General features: G+C 43.9%; 1 protein-coding gene across 13 annotated transcripts in view; it reads left to right on the top strand.

The window, feature by feature from the left end:
• LOC110536160 (kinesin-like protein KIF2A) overlaps positions 1-22288 on the top strand; it is a 30628-nt gene that overhangs the window by 4063 nt on the left and 4277 nt on the right. For 3 of the 13 annotated variants that reach the window (XM_090190882.1, XM_090190886.1, XM_090190887.1), the window contains 20 exons: positions 4379-4473; positions 5089-5211; positions 5548-5605; positions 5734-5847; positions 6067-6111; positions 6972-7072; positions 7270-7365; positions 7465-7519; positions 8583-8745; positions 8984-9074; positions 9263-9326; positions 9437-9529; positions 10928-11069; positions 11220-11424; positions 11769-11879; positions 13192-13259; positions 13735-13827; positions 15121-15265; positions 15467-15568; positions 15834-15969. In XM_090190882.1, the coding sequence (XP_090047008.1) occupies positions 4379-4473; positions 5089-5211; positions 5548-5605; positions 5734-5847; positions 6067-6111; positions 6972-7072; positions 7270-7365; positions 7465-7519; positions 8583-8745; positions 8984-9074; positions 9263-9326; positions 9437-9529; positions 10928-11069; positions 11220-11424; positions 11769-11879; positions 13192-13259; positions 13735-13827; positions 15121-15265; positions 15467-15568; positions 15834-15969 (2100 nt within the window). The remainder of the gene's footprint in view (positions 1-4378; positions 4474-5088; positions 5212-5547; positions 5606-5733; positions 5848-6066; positions 6112-6971; positions 7073-7269; positions 7366-7464; positions 7520-8582; positions 8746-8983; positions 9075-9262; positions 9327-9436; positions 9530-10927; positions 11070-11219; positions 11425-11768; positions 11880-13191; positions 13260-13734; positions 13828-15120; positions 15266-15466; positions 15569-15833; positions 15970-22288) is intronic. The other 10 variants (XM_090190884.1, XM_090190890.1, XM_090190891.1 and 7 more) reach the window with 5 other exon arrangements.

The raw sequence follows: 22288 nt of genomic DNA, 5'->3' as shown, positions 1-22288 counted from the left end.
CAACCTAAGTGAATGTGAACTTACGACTTCAACAGTAGGTATTTCAGACTCGGTCAGGGAGAGGTTGAAAATGTCGGTGAAGACACTTGCCAGTTGGTCTTTTGTTCACGTCCTGGTAATCCGTCTGGCCCCATGGCCTTGTGAATGTTGACCTATCTTGCTCACATCGGCTACGGAGAGCATTATCACACTGTCGTCCGTAACAGACTGTGCTCTCATGCATGCTTCTGTGTTGCTTGCCTTGAAGTGAGCATAAAAGGGGTTTAGCTCTTCTGGTAGGCTCACGTCACTGTGCAGCTCGCAGCTGGGTTTCCCTTTGTAGTCCATAATCGTTTTCAAGCCCTGCTACACCCGACGAGAGCCAGAGCTGGTATAGTAGGATTCAATCTTAATCCTGTATTGACACTTTGCCTGTTTGATGGTTCGTCTGAGGGCATAGGGACTAGTGTCCCACTCCTTGAAAGTGGCAGCTCTAGCCTTTAGCTCGATGCGGATGTTGCCTGTAATCTATGGCTTCTGGTTGGGGTATGTACGTACGGTCACTGTGGGGACGACGTCGTCGATGCACTTATTGATTGAGCCAATGATTGAGGTGGTATACTCCTCAATGCCATTGGATGAATCCCGGAACAAATTCCAGTCTGTGCTAGCAAAACAGTCCCTTAGTGTTGCATCCGTGTCATCTGACCACTTCCGTATTGTGGGAGTTACTGGTACTTCCTGCCTTAGTTTTTGCTTGTAAGCCGGAATCAAGTGAATTATGGTCAGATTTGCCAAATGGAGTTCGAGAGAGAGCTTTGTACGCGTCTCTGTGTGTGGAGTAAAGGTGGTCTAGAGTTTTTGTTTCTATTTATTATATTTAAAAAAAAATCTCCCTCTGGTTGCACATGTGTCATGCTGGTAGAAATGACAAAACGGATTTAAGTTTCACTGCATTAAAGTCCACAGCCACTAGGAGCGCCGCCTTTGGATGAGTTTTCTTATGGCCTAATTAATACAGCTGGTCGAGTGCGGTCTTAGTGCCAGCATCGGTTTGTGGTGGTAAATAGACGGCTACGAATAATATAGATGAGAACTCTCTTGGTAGTTATTGTGGTCTACAGTTTATCATAAGGTACTCTACCTCAGGCAAGCAATACCTGGAGACTTCTTTAATATTAGACATCACTCACCAGCTGTTATTGACAAATGGACACAGACCCCCACCCCTCATCTTACCAGACGTTGCTTCTCTGTCATGCCGATGCATGGAAAACCCCTCCAGCTCTATATTATCCATGTCGTCGTTCAGCTACGACTCTGTAAAACATGAGATATTCGCTTTTAATGTCCTGTTGGTAGGATAATCTTGATTTGTTATTTCAAAGTTTTGATGTCTTCTATTATTCTACAATGTAGAAAATAGTAAAAATAAAAACCCTTGAATGAGTAGGTGTGTCCAAACTTTTGACTGGTACTGTATGCACGAACTCTAACGAACTGCTTCGGCTGGGAAGCATGCGGATGCTTTTAGTCACCTTAGGTTTGTATTTTAGAACAAAGAGCTAGAGTATGGCACTGCAGTCAGTGCACACGGACAGGGTACCATTCACCTGTCAGTTACCATTCACATGTTTACAGATGAGATGGATGCATGTGTTGTGTAAGTTTCTCTACACACAGAAAACACAATACAGATTCTGTTTGCATGTAGTGCTATTTGAGGAGTGTGTGGGTAAAGCTGCTGAGATAGTGTGGTGGTTGGTTGGTCTGTACAAGGAAGTTCTTGGAGGACCAGGCCATTCTCTATTCTTAGTGATTCAATTGCATCAGGTCTTGCAAGCCTGAGTGCCAGTCTGTTCAGTATTCGCCTGCTGCTCTTGCTCCCTCCACAATGGTAAGCGATTCCTTTTCCTTGTCTGTGTGTCCTCATCTAATCCTCCGGAACACACTGGGCTCTGTCACCTCCCATGTGTCCCTGTTCTTAAGTAATTCTGTCTGTCTGCCATTGTGTGTCTACAGTCACCTGCTGTTGCCAGGGTAGCTTGCAATCAACCTGCTGATCCAAGATGGGATTTAACTGCCAGCTAGCTTGGCGCAGGTCCAGCCCTACCATAAAGATCTCTGAGACACAGCTCTCAGAATCACACACACACACACGCAGTCTCTATTAGAGGTCAACCGATTAATTGGAATGGACGATTTCAAGTTTTCATAACAATTCGGAAATCTGTATTTTTGGGCGTCGATTTAAAAATAAATATATAATATTTTTTTATACCTTTTTATTTAACTGGGCAAGTCAGTTAAGAACACATTCTTATTTTCAATGACGGCCTAGGAACGGTGGGTTAACTGCCTTGTTATGGGGCAGAAAGACAGATTTTCACCTTGTCAGCTCGGGGGATTCAATCTTGCAACCTTACAGTTAAGTAGTCCAACGCAATAACGACCTGCCTCTCTCTCGTTGCACTCCACAAGGAGACTGCCTGTTACGCGAATGCAGTAAGCCAAGGTAAGATGCTAGCTAGCATTAAACTTTTCTTGTAAAAAAACAATCAATCATAATCACTAGTTAACTAAACATGGTTGATGATATTACTAGATATTATCTAGCGTGTCCTGCGTTGCATATAATCTGACTGAGCATACAAGTATCGAAGTATCTGACTGAGTGGTGGTAGGCAGAAGCAGGCGCGTAAACATTCATTCAAACAGCACTTTTGTGCGTTTTGCCAGCAGCTCTTCGTTGTGCGTCAAGCATTGCACTGTTTATGACTTCAACTATTCTGAGCAAGGAACTGAAACGTTAGCTTTCTTACATAGCACATATTGCACTTTTACTTTCTTCTCCAGCACTTTGTTTTTGCATTATTTAAACCAAATTGAACATGTTTCATTATTTACTTGAGGCTAAATTGATTTTATTGATGTATTATGTTAAGTTAAAATAAGTGTTCATTCAGTATTGTTGTAATTGTCATTATTACAAATAAATTCATTTAAAAAATCGTCCGATTTATTCGGTATCGGCTTTTTTGGTCCTCCAATAATCGGTATCGGCGTTGAAAAATCATAATCGGTTGACCTCTAGTCTCAATGCAGCAAGTTCTCCTCAGCAAGTTGTATTTCTTCAGGTCAGTGTAGTAGTGCATAGGCTCACCAAGACACACACATCAGTTGGTGTGTCCCTCTTGACCAGAAGCAGAGTTTTCTAGAGCAGATCTGCCAAAGAGGAGAGGGAAAGACGTCATGGTGGAGTGACATGCATATGGACTCATGACAGGCATCTGACCGCATGTTCCACATTTCACTTGCCGCCTCTGTCAGTGCTGATGTAAGCTATTTTTACATCACTGTCTGACACTTACTATCTCAGATCAAAGGGATTCTTGTTCTGTTACTGAGTTATTTAAGTGGGCTTTCACTGCTGTGCGCTGTAGAATCATTACTTGGGTAGAACTCAGCAGCAGCGAACACTAAAAGCATCCATAAAGCTCTCTGCTCTAAATAATGAATGCTGGGAACATGTCCCCCCCCGCTTCCCCCCTGACAGTGAGCAGCCAGGGGATGTAGTGTGTCATAGACCAGGGTTAGGCACAGGAAGCTGCTGGTAATTATGGAGCAGACTCCGCTCAGGCTGCCTGTGAAGTGTGTATTTAGACCAGCGGTAGATGGGAGGGAGGACAGGGAACGGGTAACTCCATGTATATTGACTACATGCTTCCTAACTTGTTTGACATGGCTTTCTATGTCTCAGTTGGTCGAGCATGGTGATTGCACCATCAGGGTTGTGGGTTTGATTCCCAGGGCCACCCATATTTAAAATGTATGCATGCATGACAGTAACTTGCTTTGGATAAAAGCGTCTGCTAAATGGCATATCTGTGGCTGAAGTTTAGATAGACCACCTCTCTTGTCTTCGCACACTTCTGTTGAGTAATGTCCTGGAGAAGCTAGTTTGGGATGTTTAAGGCCAATTATTTTGTCATGTACTGTATTGTCAGGCTGGCATAGCCATACAGTTTCAGAGAGCATGTTGAAGTGTGTGTGTGCTGCAGGGGTCTGTGTACTCCAGCTTCATTATAGTAGTTTAATGTCCCTATGCACTTCTCCAGTTGGGTAGCTACTAGTAGCTACGGTCTTCCCTGCTGACTGATTCCCTGGGGAAAGTCCTCCCACTCCCGCCCTTACAATAAAGATGTGTCATGCAGTCAGTCATCCCTAATGACTGTAGTGCACTGTGAGTAGTGTAGGCCAGAGTCAGGACAGTACTGTGCAACAATTTTAAGGAATTAACTAATTTGTTACATTTCAGAGAACTCCCCTTTAGTCTTCCAACTTCTCTGTGCTGTGGGTGTTTGTCAGATAATGCACAACCACACGTGCTTTGTTACAGGACGAATACACCAAGCCATGGTCACGTCGTTGAATGAAGACAATGAGAGCGTCACTGTGGAGTGGATCGAAAATGGAGACACCAAAGGGAAAGAGGTAACCAAGCCTAGCTAGTAGCTTAGCACGGCAGCCGGCGTCCGCTCAGCTCTTAGGCATTGAGCCGTATGAATAATGCATCTGAAGACATTCTAGAGTTTTGGAGATTACACAATCCTTCTGCATGTTCTGCCAGACATCACTCTCTGCCCTGAATATACTTGAGTTTAGAGAGCCTTACAGCAGTCATATTTCCTGAGCTTTGCTGTTGAATACAGATGTTGTCCTGTTGCTCTCTGCTCCTCTGAGCTACACAGATATACTTCTCTGCTCTCCATATACTAACATATAAGGTACATATTAACGGAGTATATTTGCACCTAATCTCTTCTGCATATTGATGTGTAGAGTATATTGTGTTAGATCTCCTGTTGAATATTGACTTGAAAAGTCTGGCTCGAAGGACCATGAGAAAGGGCACCAATTGGTTGTGGCCTCTGTTAGGTGTGGTAATGATGATCAGTAGGTGAGAGATGTACAGTCAACACATTTATTGCCACACCACACACAGACACACACACAAGAAGGGCAAAGAGAAGGGACTAGTAGAATTGTTCAGGAGCGATCTGTATGGGTTAGGTACAATTACAGTGACACACACTGCTCTCTATCCAGATTGACTTGGAGAGTATATTTGCACTAAACCCAGATGTGGCCCCAGAAGAGGAGATCACCCACAGCCCAGAGACCCCTCCCCCACCAACGCCCACCTCTGTGAAGGTCAACAAGATCTCCAAGGTGAGCGTTTCATGCGATGGAATTGAGTTTTGTTATGGACTGCTAGGATAACCACTGCAGGGTGAAGTCTGCCTGTGTAGTGCATAGGTAAAAACATAAAAACACAGAACAGATGCGAACAAAGGAAGCTCCAGTAATCTGATTCTCAGTATTTGTCCATTTCTATAACCCTTATTTTGCAGTCATGGGAGTGAGAAGTGTTGTATTCTTCAGGGTTGTGATCTAGTGATCTGCTGGGTAAAATCATTTCGCAAACCATGATTACAGTTTAATCCTCATGGCTTCAATTATTTTTGTCAATGCATTTATCTTATCTCCCTCTTTTGTGTTCTTTAGCAGAACCGGCGAACCATAGCGCCCACTAAGAATGGCACTCCATCCAGGGATAACAGAGGTGTGTTTGTGTACTTGTTTTTGATAATTGACAGTTGAACATTTCAAGACAATGTTCATGGGTACCATGTCGCTTAATTCACTTGAAACAGGCCCTCTTGATAACTCTCTGTGTTGTGGGTTCCACAGTGGTGTCGACCCGGGCCAGACCAGCTCCACCCCAGCAGCCAGAGCCTTCTCCTCCTCCTGCCCAGCTGCCAGCCCAGCCCACCCAGGCCCAGACAGCCCAACAGTTAGCCAATGGTAGGAACATTACGGCTATATCCATCTATGTTGGAGTTATTTTTACATATTTACTCATTCCGGAAATCTGAATGTTCTGTCATTTTCACCCTCCTAAGCATTCCCTGGAGATATTATTTGTTATTCCATTTCATGTTGTGTATTTGTTACGATAACATCTGACCAATAGGCTTGATGTTCCTGATTTTCTATGTTTTGTCGATCACATGTGTGTCACAGAAGCGTCATTGCATCAGCTAAGCAGAAAGGAGTTTGGACAGCTTTGTATGTATCAACTCTCCCAACCACCCCAATGCTTAATGCTATCTTAGAGCCCTGTCGCTTTCCTTTGGAGAACCTTTAGTTTGTGATTATTACTCGCCTAAAAGGCTTCCGCTATATTCAAAGTCTTGATGGGGGCTCCCCCCTACCAATGGAATCAGAAACAGAGAGACATCCTCGTAGCTCTTTCTCTATTTCTCTCTTCCTTCCTGCCGGCCAACCTGGCACTGGTTCTGTCCTGGCCCTGCTCCCCCAGATTACTGCAGGTTATTAATCCTCGCTCTCTGCTCTGAATGACGAGCCTGCAGGCCTTCAAATGGGGCTGTATGCTAGAGGAAGGGTTACTGTGCTGCTCAGCTGGATATCTTAGGCTCTGGTGGAATCAGAAATGGGCTACTGACACTCACTTTATACTCTCCTCTCTCTTATGATCGGATTTTCAAATTATGAATTGGGTTTCTAAATGGTACTAACTGTAATGTGATGCAGGATTTATGTAACTTTTGAGGAACCTAGACTAAGAAGTCCCCTATGTACTCATATCTCTGCTTTCCCAGTCAGCATTTGACTGTTGTTGGATCAGTGGTTGGTCAGGAGCCCTATAGTAGTGTAATAGGAATAGAAGGGTTACCAGGGTAAGGTTTGTGCCAGCTGCTGTAGCCTGCCCTCAGGCCTGTATAAAGTTGCTGCCCCCCTGGATGCTAGAAGGTCCAGTCCCCAGCCAGCCACCACTCTGTCTGGACAACCCTATAGTAGGGAAACACCAGCAGAGGAAGAGATCCCTTTCAGAAAGGTTGAGTGTGCATGTTCTGTGAAAGGCAGCGTTTGTGACTTCCTGTTCCTTTGCCGGGGTTTCCTGGCAGCGAGGAGGAAGTCCAACTGTGTGAAGGAAGTGGAGAAACTGCAGGAGAAGAGAGAGAAACGACGGATACAGCAACAGGAGCTGAGGGAGAAGAAGGCACAGGTACAGGGGCACTCCTCCTTCCATCCTCTGGCCCCCCCATATCTTCTCTAATATCTGGGTTTTTAAAATGAGGATAAAATAAGATAATTGACTCACTATAGCGATGTTAGTCATTGAACACATTTTCTTTAGTGATAATAACTTGCTAATTCAATTTGAGTATAAATTGAACAGTGACCTAACATAACCGTTCCCAGGAGGTGGACACCACTGTCCCTAACTATGAGATCCTGCATATGATCAGAGACTTTCGTGCCAGTCTGGACTACCGGCCGCTGTCCACCACAGATTTGGTGAGTACAGACAACACCCTGCTCTCTCTCCCTCTCCCTGCTTTCTCTCCCTCTGTCCCAATACAATGGCCTGATTAATGTGTGTTTTTATTTTGTCAGATTGAAGAGCACAGAATATGTGTTTGTGTGAGGAAACGTCCACTTAACAAGAAAGGTAAGGAGGACATCCAACAGAGCCTTTAATCATAATGAGGAACCAGTCACGAGTTTACCTACTATGAGCTTTTGGACGGTCATAATCAGTCAGGTTCAGGTATTTTCTTATGGCCTGCAATCAGGGAAACTACACTACATAACCAAAAGTATGTTGACAACTGCTCGTCTGATCATCATTCCAATATCATGGGCATTCATATGGAGTTGGTCCCCCCTTTGCTGCTATAACAGCCTCCACTCTTTTGGGAAGGATTTTCACTAGATGTTTGAATATTGCTGCGGGGACTTGCTTCCATTTAGCCACGAGCATTAGTGAGGTCGGGCACTGATGTTGGGCGATTAGGCCTGGCTCGCAGTTGAATTTCCAATTCATTCCAAAAGTGTTCGATGGAGTTGAGGTCAGGGCTCTGTGCAGGCCAGTCAAGTTCTTCCACACCGATCTCGACAAACTATTTCTGTATGGACCTTGCTTTGTGCACAGGGGAATTGTCATGTTGAAACAGGAAAGGGCCTTCCCCAAACTGTTGCCATGTTAGGCTTGTGTGCGGCTACTTGGCCATGGAAGCCCATTTCATGAAGCTGTCGACGAACAGTTCTTGTGCTGACATTGCTTCCAGAGGCAGTTTGGAACTCGGTAGTGAGTGTTGCAACCGAGGACAAACTATTTTTCTACATTTCAGCACACGCCGGTCCTGTTCTGTGAGCTTGTGTGGTCTTCCAATTTGCGGCTGAGCCGTTGTTGCTCCTAGACGTTTGAACTTCTCAATAACAGCACTTACAGTTGACCGGTGCAGCTCTAGCAGGGCAGAAATTTGACGAACTGACTTGTTGGAAAGGTGGCATCCTATGACGGTGCAACGTTGAACGTCACTGAACTCTTCAGTAAGGCCAATGTTTGTTTATGGAGATTGCATGGCGGTGTGCTCAATTTTACATACCTGTCACCAACGAGTGTGGCTGAAATAGCTGAAGTCGCTAATTTGAAGGGGTGTCCACATAGTTTTGTGTATATAGTGTATCTTCTCTGTATACTTTCATTAACATGGCTGTGTGTGTTCCAGAGTTGACTATAAGGGACCTGGATGTGATTACCATCCCCAGTAAGGATGTGGTGATGGTCCATGAGCCCAAGCAGAAGGTGGACCTGACACGCTACCTGGAGAACCAGACCTTCCGCTTCGACTACGCATTTGATGACAGCACCACTAATGAAATGGTTTACAGGTCAGACAGAGAGCAGTCGGTTGTTGCAGTAAAACAACTGTTTTGTTTGATGTGTCAGCTGTATGTTTTTACTGGAATTCAATCCAGGAGGACTGCTTGCAGTGTGTGTGTGTGTGGGATGTATTTTGATGGTGTGTGTTTGTTAGGGTGTTGTGATGGAATGTGTGCAAGTATGTGTTTTGCTAGTGTGTGTGAATGCACACACACTGATGAGTGGATTTGTGTGTTTCTACTACAGGTTTACTGCCAGGCCCCTGGTGGAGACCATCTTTGAGAGGGGCATGGCCACGTGCTTCGCCTATGGACAGACTGGTAGTGGCAAAACACATGTGAGTCGCACACACACCAGCCTCCTCATCCTCTTCTGCTGATGCATGTCAATTATTAAACACTAACTTAACAATAACATTACATCCGCGACATCCAGGTTCAATGTGTACAAGCGTTGTTGCATTTTCATTTCTATTTATGTTTCACCCACAATCAGAACTGTGAATATTGCCGTCTTTTGTTTCAGACTATGGGTGGAGATTTTTCTGGAAAGAACCAGGATTGTTCTAAAGGGATTTATGCATTAGCTGGTAAGTGATTCTTAGTGTATTCTTAGTATTGTTGTTGGTGCTGTAATGCTCAGAACCTATTACAATTGTAAAACTTTCTCTTAGTCTTTTTCCCCTTTGTCATCATGCAGCTCGGGATGTGTTTGTCATGTTGAAGAAACCTTGCCACAAGAAGTTAGATCTTCAGGTGTACGCAACCTTCTTTGAAATCTACAGTGGAAAGGAAAGTGATTAATGACTTGTTTATACAGCATCCACTTGTGGTTTTGGTTGTAGGCAATGTTCCTTCTAAGCTGTGCGTGTGCGTGGCCACGCATCTCCAGGACTGCCGGGGCAGTAGACGCAAGAGATTGAGTTTCACTGAGTTCGTCTCATCAGTTTACACTATCAACGTTTTTCTCTGTGATCGAATCAACATTATCAGCCCCTTTTCAATGCAACAAAACAAATCTAACTTTGCAAGATTGAGTCTTTAATATGAAGGGTCTGTTGCATATAAATTAATAGGCAGAGTGTAGCTGGGTGGTTCGAGCCCTGAATGCTGGTTGGCTGAAAGCTGTGGTATATCAGCCCGTATACCATGGGTATGACAAAAAATGTATTTATACTGCCCTAATTCTGTTGTTATCTAGATTATAATATCAATAAGGCACCTCAGGGTTTTGTGATAGCTGTGGTATATTGGCCATATAAGGGCTGTATTCAGGCACTCTGCGTTGTGCTTAAGAACATCCCTTAGCCGTGGTATATTAGCCATATACCACACCCCCTCGGGCCTTATTGCTTGGTAGTAATAATATTTGATTTTGTAATGTGGTTTATTTAAGCAATAAGGCACAAGGGGTGTGGTATATGACCTATATACCACGACTAAGGGCTGTTCTTGTGCACGACGCAACGCGGAGTGCCTGGACACAGCCCTTAGCCGTGGTATATTGGCTATATATCACAAACCCCCGAGGTGCCTTATTGCTATTATAAACTGGTTACCAATGTAATTAGAGCAGTAAAAATACATGTTTTGTCATACCCATGGTATACGGTCTGATATAGCACAGCTGTCAGCCAATGAGCATTTGGTGCTTGAACCGCACAGTTTATATTGCATCATATGCAATTTACAATGACCTATTTGGTCCATGATGTTAAAAAAATGTTTTTTTTTAAGTCTCATGGAATGTAGGCATATCATAGAAATTTAAAGCTATTTCCATGTGAAAATATTAGAGGATTTTCTCCATTGGTTTCGTTGGTAGGCCACTGATAGGCCTACATTTATGCTCAAATAGCCATTAGACTATTGACTACTGTCTGAAACGGTAAGGGTACAGCCTCAGTGTTCACTGTAAACATGTGCTGGAGGTTGCACAGAATTCTCACAACGTTCAAGTTTCTGCTTCCAAGACCTCAATTGGTCAGTGCCCCAAAATAATGTAGGGAACTTGGTTGTAAGTGTTTAACTCGGCCTGTAAGGGGAAACTGTGTATTGCTCCCGTGGGTGATTATATTGACAGACTGGTTTTAAGTTGCGGTTCTATATGTGTTGGACCTGACTGTGTTTAACCTGACTGCGTGTGTGGTTGTATAGGTATTTGACATGCTTGTTGTGTGTGTCTTCTAGGTGTTTGACCTGCTGAATGGTAAGGCTAAGCTCCGGGTGCTGGAGGATGGGAAGCAGCAGGTGCAGGTGGTGGGGTTGCATGAGAGAGATGTCAAATGCACAGAGGACGTCCTCAAACTCATAGAAGTGGGCAACAGCTGCAGGTAAGGCAACGGAGTGGAAGGTATTTGTAGCAACATCCCACAGTTGCCCTAACTAATGACATAAACGGTGATCTTTAAAATGTTATTGTGCATTACATTTAAATGCTCTCCTTCCTGCTTTCTTTCTCCCTCTCTGTCCCTCTCTCTCAGAACGTCAGGGCAGACCTCGGCCAACGCCCACTCGTCCCGTAGCCACGCCGTGTTCCAGATCATTCTGAGAAGGAAGGGGAAGATGCATGGCAAGTTCTCCCTGATCGACCTGGCGGGGAACGAGAGGGGGGCCGACACATCCAGCGCTGACCGCCAGACACGCCTGGAGGGCGCTGAGATCAACAAGAGCCTTCTGGCACTAAAGGTCAGAGGGGAGAGGTCAGAGGGCAGCTGCAGAGTATTCTGACAGGGACACTCGGTAGAAAGTTAGCAGATGTTTAGTCTGGTAGTTCAAGTAAAAGTTTATTCATCTTAGAGGGATTTACAGAATTTTACATGAATACAGCTCTGATAGTGTGCTGTCTGAGATGCATTTTCCTCCAGTTGAACAGAACTAGCAGGCTTAGTTGGACATAACGTAATCTTATAGAAATGGTCAACTGTATTTTTCCTGTCCCATCTCTCTCAGAATGTATATCAGTCAGCCAGTCAGACTTAGCAGCAGGCAGACAAACTGAAGCTCATTGTATCTCTCTTTAACTCTACCAGGAGTGCATCAGGGCGCTGGGACGGAACAAACCACACACTCCATTCAGGGCCAGCAAGCTCACACAGGTCCTCCGAGACTCCTTCATAGGGGAGAACTCCCGCACATGCATGGTGAGTTCATCATTAGTCACTGCTAGTGGGATTGGTAATTGGTGAATTCTTTCCTCACTGGCATATGGTTCAGTCATCTCTGATTTTATTAAAAAATACTTTTTTTAAGACACCTTGCCCATGGTCTAGGCCAGGGGTCACCAAGGTATTCCTAGTCGATCGCCAAACATTTATTTAAAAAAAAACAACGATAAAGCCTTGCGTTTCAATTTTTTATTTTTTTTTGTATCGCGCCGTTTCCTGGGTAGGCGAAGTGTTCCCATTTTGAACCATTTCATGTGTCTGAAGGTACATACTCTGCCTTCCCGTCGGGCCCAGAGAGCAAATCAAGCACACTATAGGCCTACTGCTGGCCAATCGGATGTCTCAGATTACCATGTCTGCGATAACGTAGCAGGCTTAAAAGAAAGCTAAAGTTGATGCTGTGAGATTAAAACGTTTAAAACCATGACTAGAGAGAGACTGTCAATGAATACAGCAAAGACATGCTGTTTTTATGACTGAGCTCATGTTTGTTCTTACTCAGCACTGTCAACACTTTATTCAACTCTTTCATAAGCCATTTAATGGGTGTTCTTCCACTTGTGCTACAACCACCACTGCAGCTGTAATGAATGAGAAGGAAAGTGTATCGATAGGCTTGTTGTTATTATTAGCAGCTTGGGAATATTTCACTTTCTCTGTTCATAGGAATAACAACATTAATTTGTGCATGAGGCAGAAATAATTTGGTGTGACTAGAGTTTGGCTATCAGCTAGAAGACGGTGTCCCTTTTTGGTCAGTGTCAGTGGAGGAAAGGGAGTGGAGGGATGTTGAGAGGCTGACCCTCAGTCTGCTCCTCTCTCCCTCTGCTGAGATTGACCATCAGATGCAGGCACCATCAATCAGCCCAGAAAAAGAAAAAGAAAATTATTTAAATGTATGTTCACTCAGCTGTGCCTCACAAGTAATACAACAACTGATGTATTACCGGTGTGATCATATAGACTACCTCAAAAAAAGTATATAATTTTCAGGGAAATTCAACTGTAGCCAATATGCAGTGTTAATGTGTTGGGCCTATAACCTACTGTATGAACCTCAATGCTACAGAACTGTTTTTAATTGGTTAATGTTGCATAGACATGTTTTTGAAGTGATCTTGACTCAGAAAGGTTGGTGACCACTGGTCTAGGCCTATACCGACCCTGTAGGGGACCCTGTAGCTTGTAAGTAAGCACACTTTCTGCAAAGGACGGGCCACCTTACTTGGTCTTTGTACTGGCCTTACCTTACCTCCACTGATTTTCTCCTCACCTCTGTTCTATCCAGATAGCCACCATCTCTCCTGGCATGACATCCTGTGAGAACACCCTCAACACGCTACGCTACGCTAACAGGTGGGCACACGTGTTACAGCTGGCCATGGGAAACTGTCTCTCCTACAATTGTGCTTTCCATCTGTGATCAGCACAGAAGTGTCTGAGAAAAGGAATATAGGAACCTCTTCTTTGAATACGCTCCCTTTACGTTTCTATGGACCTTGAGCTCTTCACTGTGCTCGTTCACACAGCATTTTTGTGCTTAGAAATGGGTAGAGGATGCTTCTGAGCCTCAATAGGCAGGTATAATGATGTAAAGAAAGGGCTCTCTATGATCATACAAGTATTTCAATTGGGAATATCTGTCTGCAGCAGTTTGATGAGATGTAGGCTACATGTGAAAGACTGAATGAGTGCCACTGTGGCAGGCAGGTCATGGGGAAAGGAAAATGCCTATTTCTCTCTCTAGTTTTGTGTGTCCTGACCCTCGTCCCCTCTCTCTTGTGTTTCCTGCTCCTCTTCTCTGGGCCTGGTGCTGTGCTCTGCTCTGCAGAGTAAAGGAGTTTGGGATCAGTCCCTCAGACATCCCCTTCTCCCAGGGCGGTGGAAGTCGCTCGGAGCTCTCGGAGCTCTCGCCCACCCATGAGTACGATGACTTTGCTACTTCTTCCTGCAGTTCAAGCACCTTCCCATTGTGTGCACACATACAAATACCTTTTTGGTTGTCAAAGCATACACTTACCTGCATGATTTCCCTGTATGCATACATTAGTTGTATAATACACACAACACACTTTCTTCTTTTGGTCTTTGTTCCATCGTTCTCACCGGTCTCTGTGGAGGACTTGTCCATGCGTCTTATTCCTCATTTCCTTCCCTTTTTATTCCATCTCCATGAAACATTCTTTCATCCTTTTCTCCAGCCTTGGCATGTGCTCTGCGATCATCTTTTTCTGTGCTGAGTGAGATTGTTAACTTGTGAAAGCTGTTCTCATATCTTCTCATGGACAATAATGTGTGCCCTCGCGCTTTTTCACATAATGTTCTTGTGATGTGGCATTTGGTTCCAAATCTTTGTTTATGGTGTCATGTAGCATAACCAGTCAGTCAGGCCTATTAGTTGATGCCTAGTATTTGACTGGTCATTTTATACTATGCTAGTTAGAGGATAGTTCCTTGGCTAAGTACCTGCAATTATTGCCAAAGGTGCAGTGAGACCAGCCTGTGTTTATTCCAACTGCTACAGCAATTCCTGTCACCACCCAGTCAGTCATGGCTTAGACACAAGTCAATAAGGTTAGGCTGTACTGGACCATATCAGCTCAGTCACACCTCATTAAACATACACGAGATGCCAGAAGTATAGACAGTCCTGGCCATATGTTTGTGCTATCATGCCAACTCATTGTCGCTCATTGTCATGCCAAACATGGCTAACATGCAAGGGCCCTGTTGAAACACACAGCTTCTACAGTTCTATAGCATCATCATTTAGAGCTGCTTTAGTGGGGAACAACTAATCTAGCACTCTGAATTTGATTAACTCATTATTCTTATATTGCTTAATTCGGTTTTATCGACTGAAAAAATAAAACATTTGATTTTAAAGATACCATATCACTGTAACTTAAAATGGATTGTCAAGCAAGTTGCAACCAATAAGAGCACAGATGATGGACCCATTGGCTGCACATGGTGTCACTGGTGTTGTGATGGTTTCTGGGTATCTATTCAATGGGCCAAAACATTCAGCCAAATGTATTGCATAGAACTGACGAGACTTAATATTCTGAGTCAAAGTCATATCCAAGTAATGCATTTCTATCTGCAATATCCTGACTGTTTGTCCCTACTGAATAAGGCCCAGCATATGGAGTGTATTTAACTGGGCTGAGCAGCACTGTCAGCTGACTGGAGGATGGTGTTGATTGACACACAGAGTGAAGGAGTTGACGGTGGACGCTAACCAGGTGACCGAGGGGGTCCGACCCAACATCCATGTGGTGGACCTGATGGACTATGACTGGGACCACCTGGGCAGCTCCCCCCAGAGAGACGACCTCAAACTGCTCTGTGAGCAGAACGTAAGCCACACTCTTATAATACACTCACTCTTTTATGTTCACTCAGCTTGTATCCTAGATGGTTTTCTCACTGTGTGTGTGTGTGTGTGCATGAGTTTGTGTATGAGCCCCAGCTATTCCTTCCCTGAGGCCATTTATTCAAAAGAGGTGATGCTGGTGTGTGTGTGTGTGTGTTACTCTGACTGTTGTCTGTCTTTCCAGGAGGAGGAGGTGTCACCCCAGCTCTTTAACTTCCATGAGGCTGTGTCTCAGATGGTGGAGATGGAGGAACAGGTGCTGGAGGACCACAGAGCTGTCTTCCAGGTCAGACGACATTAACAGATGGCTCCTCTTAGATCCTTTCACATATGGTTAGGGGAGGACCTCTGTGTTGAATTAATCTGCAAGATTAATGTCCTGTGGAGCGACTATCCATGAAATTCTCTAAATCATCCACTTCTTCAAGCTAATGTAATACTGACTTGATGGGAGCAAAGTCATTGATTTAAATAATTTGTTTGTCAGTAGGAAGATGATCGTTATTGGTGAGTTGTTAATGTGTGTGTGTGTGTGTGTCTTTTGCGAGCAGGAGTCTATCCGGTGGCTGGAGGATGAGAAGGTTCTGCTGGAAATGACTGAGGAGGTGGACTATGACGTGGACTCCTACGCCACTCAGCTAGAGCAGATACTGGATCAGAAGATTGATATCCTCACTGAGCTCAGAGGTAAGCAGCCTAGACATGTATTATTACAGTGACATGGTACCGTTTCAGTCAGATGGAAGAACATCGCTAAGGAATGAGGTTTGGTCCATTTACACTACATGGCCAAAAGTATGCTCACCTGGAAAATCCCATTCCAAAATCAAAGGCATTAACATGGAGTTGGTCCCCCCTTTGCTGCTATAACAGCCTCCACTCTTCTGGGAAGGCTTTCCACTAGATGTTGGAACATTGCTGCAGAGACTTGCTTCCATTCAGCCACAAGCATTAGTGAGGTTGGGCGATTAGGCCTGGTTCGCAGTTGGCATTCCAATTCATCCCGAAGGTGTTCAATGGGGTTGAGGTCAGGGCTCTGTGCAGGCCACTCAAGTTCTTCCACACCGATCTCAACAAACCATTTCTGTATGGACCTCGCTTTGTGCATGGGGGCATTGTCATGCTGAAACAGGAAAGGGCCTTCACTAAACTGTTTCCACAAAGTTTGAAGCACAGAATTGTCTAGAATGTCATTGTATGCTGTAGCATTAAGATTTCCCTTCAACTGAACTAATGGGCCTAGTCCGAACCATGAAAAAGAAGCCCCAGACCATTATTCCTCCTCTACCAAACTTTACAGTTGGCACTATTAATTTGTGCAGGTAGTGTTCTCCTGGAATCCGCCAAACCCAGATTTGTCCGTCAGACTGCCAGATGGTGAAGCGTGAGAGAACGCATTTCTACTACTCCAGAGTCCAATGGTGGTGAGCTTTACACCACTCCAGCCGACGCTTGGCATTGTGCATTGTGATCTTAGGCTTGTGTGCGGGTGCTCGGATATGGAAATCCATTTCATGAAGCTCCCGACGAAAAGGTATTGTGCTGCTGTTGCTTCCAGAGACAGTTTGGAACTCGGTAGTAAGTGTTGCAACTAGGGTTGCAAAGGGTCGGAAACTTTCCGGGAAATTTCCGATACGAAATTAAGCCTGGGAATTTTGCTTAAATTATATAACAGTGAACCTTTTTGTGGGATACACATAAGGCTATTCTTGGTCTTGTGGCATATTTTGGTTAAACTATCCCCAATTCAATGGAATTGCAACCCTCTGCATGCACAGTGCATTCTTCCATCACATGTACAGCTGATTCTCAAGATCTTGCACACTAATGAGATGCTATTGAGCCCACACTACTACACTGTCTGAGCCAAGGACTACATGCTTTCTAGTACAATACTGGGTGAATATATTTTATATGACATACATGATTTCTTGTAAATAGTAGCCTACAGAAAAGTGTGTTTAAATAATTTTGTAACTTAATCATTTTTGCTAGTTAGTTTTTGCTACCATGTGGGTTTTAGCTTGCTTGAGCCTGCTAACTGACGAGTTTTAATTCACCTGTTTCCATACATGTTTCAGTTTAAACCATGTATCTTACAAAGGAGTTGTTTTAATCTAACTGCTTAACTATTTATCTGTACATGGAATTTTATTTGTATTTTTTAAACTCATTTTGTCCCCTAATCTTTACATGAAAATGCTACGGGCACTATCTGATGTATGGAGACATTTCACTGCAGCTAATGTAGAAGGAAAAGCTGTGTACATTTGCAACAAAGATGCAGAATAATTTGGCCAAGTGCATAAAGTTCCCTCAGCGCTCACAAAAAGTCCCTCTACTTCTATTCACCAATCCCCAACCAGACATGCTTAATCTACTCATTTGCTGGATGCAGAGTTCAAGTGAAGGTCAAGCAAATCGTAGAGAAAGCAGACTGTATTGCAATCATCTCCGATGGGTGGTCAAATGTTCATGGGCAAGGAATAATTAACTACATCATCTTCGCCCCTCGACCAGTATTCTAAAAGAGCAGAGACACAAGGAACAACAGACACACCGGTCTCTACATTGCAGATGCGCTGAAGGCAGTCATTAATGACCTTGTACCACAGAAGGTATTTGCACTGGTGACAGACAATGCTGCGAACATGAAGGCTGCTTGGTCTAAAGTGGAGGAGTCCTACCCTCACTTCACACCCATTGGCTGTGCTGCTCATGCATTGAATCTGCTCCTCAAGGACATCATGGCACTGAAAACAATGGATATACTCTACAAGAGAGCCAAGGAAATGGTTAGGTATGTGAAGGGTCATTAAGTTATAGCAGCAATCTACCTCACCAAGCAAAGTGAGAAGAATAAGAGCACCACATTGAAGCTGCCCAACAACACCTGTTGGGGTGGTGTAGTCATCATGTTCTACAGTCGCCTGTAGGGGAACGAGTCTCTCCAAGAAATGGCCGTATCACAGTCTGCCGATATGGACAACCCCATCAAGAGGATCCTCCTGGATGATGTATTTTGGGAGAGAGCAACCTGAAACTCCTGAAACCTATAGCAGTAACCATTGCACTGATTGAGGGAGACAATGCCATCCTGTCTAATGTTCAGACTCTGCTTGCAGGAATCAAGAGAAGAGAAGGAATCCATACTGTCCTGCCCACTTCACTGTTGCTCCAAGCAGAGGAAACTGCAGTTCTGGAATACAGTGGGGCAAAAAAGTATTTAGTCAGCCACCAATTGTGCAAGTTCTCCCACTTAAAAAGATGAGAGGCCTGTAATTTTCATCATAGGTACACTTCCACTATGACAGACAAAATGAGAAGAAAAATCCAGAAAATCACATTGTAGGATTTTTTATGAATTTATTTGCAAATTATTGTGGAAAATAAGTATTTGGTCACCTACAAACAAGCCAGATTTCTGGCTCTCACAGACCTGTAACTTCTTCTTTAAGAGGCTCCTCTGTCCTCCACTTGTTACCTGTATTAATGGCACCTGTTTGAACTTGTTATTAGTATAAAAAACACCTGTCCACAACCTCAAACAGTCACACTCCAAACTCCACTATGGCCAAGACCAAAGAGCTGTCAAAGGACACCAGAAACAAAATTGTAGACCTGCACCAGGCTGGGAAGACTGAATCTGCAATAGGTAAACAGCTTGGTTTGAAGAAATCAACTGTGGGAGCAATTATTAGGAAATGGAAGACATACAAGACCACTGATAATCTCCCTCGATCTGGGGCTCCACGCAAGATCTCACACCGTGGGGTCAAAATGATCACAAGAACGGTGAGCAAAAATCCCAGAACCACACGGGGGGACCTAGTGAATGACCTGCAGAGAGCCTACCATCAGTAACACACTATGCCACCAGGGACTCAAATCCTGCAGTGCCAGACGTGTCCCCCTGCTTAAGCCAGTACATGTCCAGGCCCGTCTGAAGTTTGCTAGAGAGCATTTGGATGATCCAGAATTGGGAGAATGTCATATGGTCAGATGAAACCAAAATATAACTTTTTGGTAAACTCAACTCGTTGTGTTTGGAGGACAAAGAATGCTGAGTTGCATCCAAAGAACACCATAGCTACTGTGAAGCATGGGGGTGGAAACATCATGCTTTGGGGCTGCAAAGGGACCAGGACGACTGATCCGTGTAAAGGAAAGAATGGAATGGGGCCATGTATCGTGAGATTTTGAGTAAAAACCTCCTTCCATCAGCAAGGGCATTGAAGATGAAACGTGGCTGGGTCTTTCAGCATGACAATGATCCCAAACACACCGCCCGGGCAACGAAGGAGTGGCTTCGTAAGAAGCATTTCAAGGTCCTGGAGTGGCCTAGCCAGTCTCCAGATCTCAACCCCATAGAAAATCTTTGGAGGGAGTTGAAAGTCTGTGTTGCCCAGCAACAGCCCCAAAACATCACTGCTCTAGAGGAGATCTGCATGGAGGAATGGGCCAAAATACCAGCAACAGTGTGTGAAAACCTTGTGAAGACTTACAGAAAACGTTTGACCTCTGTCATTGCCAACAAAGGGTATATAACAAAGTATTGAGAAACTTTGTTATTGACCAAATACTTATTTTCCACCATAATTTTCAAATAAATTCATTAAAAATCCTACAATGTGATTTTCTGGATTTTTTTTCTCATTTTGTCTGTCATAGTTGAAGTGTACCTATGATGAAAATTACAGGCCTCTCATCTTTTTAAGTGGGAGAACTTGCACAATTGGTGGCTGACTAAATACATTTTTGCCCCACTGTACATCAAAAAGCATAGAGACTTCTGCCTGAAGCCCATACATACTGCAGCATACATGTTGGACCCCAAGTATGCTGGCAAGAGCATCCTGTCTGGTGCAGAGATCAACAAGGCCTATGGTGTCATCACTACCGTGTCTCTCCACTTTGGCCTGGATGAGGGCAAGGTTCTTGGCAGTTTGGCGAAGTACACTTCCAAGCAAGGGCTTTGGGATGGAGATGCAATATAGCAGTCGTTGCAACATATCTAATGTATTTATTTTTATTTAACTAGCCAAGTCAGTTAAGAACAAATTCTTATTTACATTGACGGCCTACCGGGGAACACTGCCTTGTTCAGGGGCAGAACGACAGATTTTTACCTTGTCAGCTCTGGGATTCGATCCAGCAACCTTTCGGTTACTGGCCCAACGCTCTAACCACTAGGCTACCTGGTGGAAGGGAATTTGTGGATTTGAGCGCAACTGGTCCTTGTTTGGGAACACACACACCAAAGCACGCAACAGGCTGACCAATACAAGGGTTGAAAAATTGGTGGCCATCCAGGCAAATTTGAGCCTTTTTGAGCCCGACAACGAGCCATCCTCAACAAGGTTGGAAAGTGACAGTGAAGCTTCAAAGTCTAATGTTCAAGAGATGGACATTGAGGATGTCCAGGGAGAAGACATGGAAGCCTGAGAGGAAGACAATGAAAGCGTTAGTTTCTAGACCTTAATTTTACAGATGTATGTTGAACATGTTTTTGGGAGATGCGATGGATCATTGGGGATCATTCAATATTCCCTTTTTGTTGTTCAGTGAAATTATCTCATGTTTAAAAAAATATATATATATTTTTTTTAAATCACCTTTATTTAACCAGGTAGGCAAGTTGAGAACAAGTTCTCATTTACAATTGCGACCTGGCCAAGATAAAGCAAAGCAGTTCGACACATACAACGACACAGAGTTACACATGGAGTAAAACAAACATACAGTCAATAATACAGTATAAACAAGTCTATATACGATGTGAGCAAATGAGGTGAGATAAGGGAGGTAAAGGCAAAAAAAGGCCATGGTGGCAAAGTAAATACAATATAGCAAGTAAAACACTGGAATGGTAGATTTGCAGTGGAAGAATGTGCAAAGTAGAAATAAAAATAATGGGGTGCAAAGGAGCAAAATAAATAACATAAATACAGTAGGGAAAGAGGTAGTTGTTTGGGCTAAATTATAGGTGGGCTATGTACAGGTGCAGTAATCTGTGAGCTGCTCTGACAGTTGGTGCTTAAAGCTAGTGAGGGAGATAAGTGTTTCCAGTTTCAGAGATTTTTGTAGTTTGTTCCAGTCATTGGCAGCAGAGAACTGGAAGGAGAGGCGGCCAAATAAATAATTGGTTTTGGGGGTGACCAGAGAGATATACCTGCTGGAGCGTGTGCTACAGGTGAGTGATGCTATGGTGACCAGCGAGCTGAGATAACCGGGGACTTTACCTAGCAGGGTCTTGTAAATGACATGGAGCCAGTGGGTTTGGCGACGAGTATGAAGCGAGGGCCAGCCAACGAGAGCGTACAGGTCGCAATGGTGGGTAGTATATGGGGCTTTGGTGACAAAACGGATTGCACTGTGATAGACTGCATCCAATTTGTTGAGTAGGGTATTGGAGGCTATTTTGTAGATGACATCGCCAAAGTCGAGGATCGGTAGGATGGTCAGTTTTACAAGGGTATGTTTGGCAGCATGAGTGAAGGATGCTTTTTTTGCGAAATAGGAAGCCAATTCTAGATTTAACTTTGGATTGGAGATGTTTGATGTGGGTCTGGAAGGAGAGTTTACAGTCTAACCAAACACCTAGGTATTTGTAGTTGTCCACGTATTCTAAGTCAGAGCCGTCCAGAGTAGTGATGTTGGACAGGCGGGCAGGTGCAGGCAGCGATCGGTTGAAGAGCATGCATTTCGTTTTACTAGTATTTACAGTTTTTCTCAGTCGCTTTGGTGCATTTTTCACATCATCTCTAACATGTGCAAAATAAGTGCATTTCTCAGAACAATTTGTACAAACTGCAATATACAATAGATATGTTTCTAAAGCTAGTCAGTCACTAAAAATCCTTAGTACATCTCTCAAAAGTAAATATTCATGCCAATGATCATGTCAGTGTCATCAGAATGATAAGTCATTTAGTCATTGTTCACGAACAAGGTCGTCAAAATGTTTAGGCTTGTTGTCAATGTAACTGTGTACTTTGACAGTATT

The sequence above is a fragment of the Oncorhynchus mykiss genome, chromosome 11 (genome assembly GCF_057628025.1).
Source record: "Oncorhynchus mykiss isolate SJ-2025 chromosome 11, ASM5762802v1, whole genome shotgun sequence".
NCBI classification, from domain to species: Eukaryota; Metazoa; Chordata; class Actinopteri; order Salmoniformes; family Salmonidae; genus Oncorhynchus; species Oncorhynchus mykiss.
The sequence above is the reverse complement of the archived record's forward strand: the minus strand, read 5'-3'. Positions and strand labels throughout refer to the sequence as shown.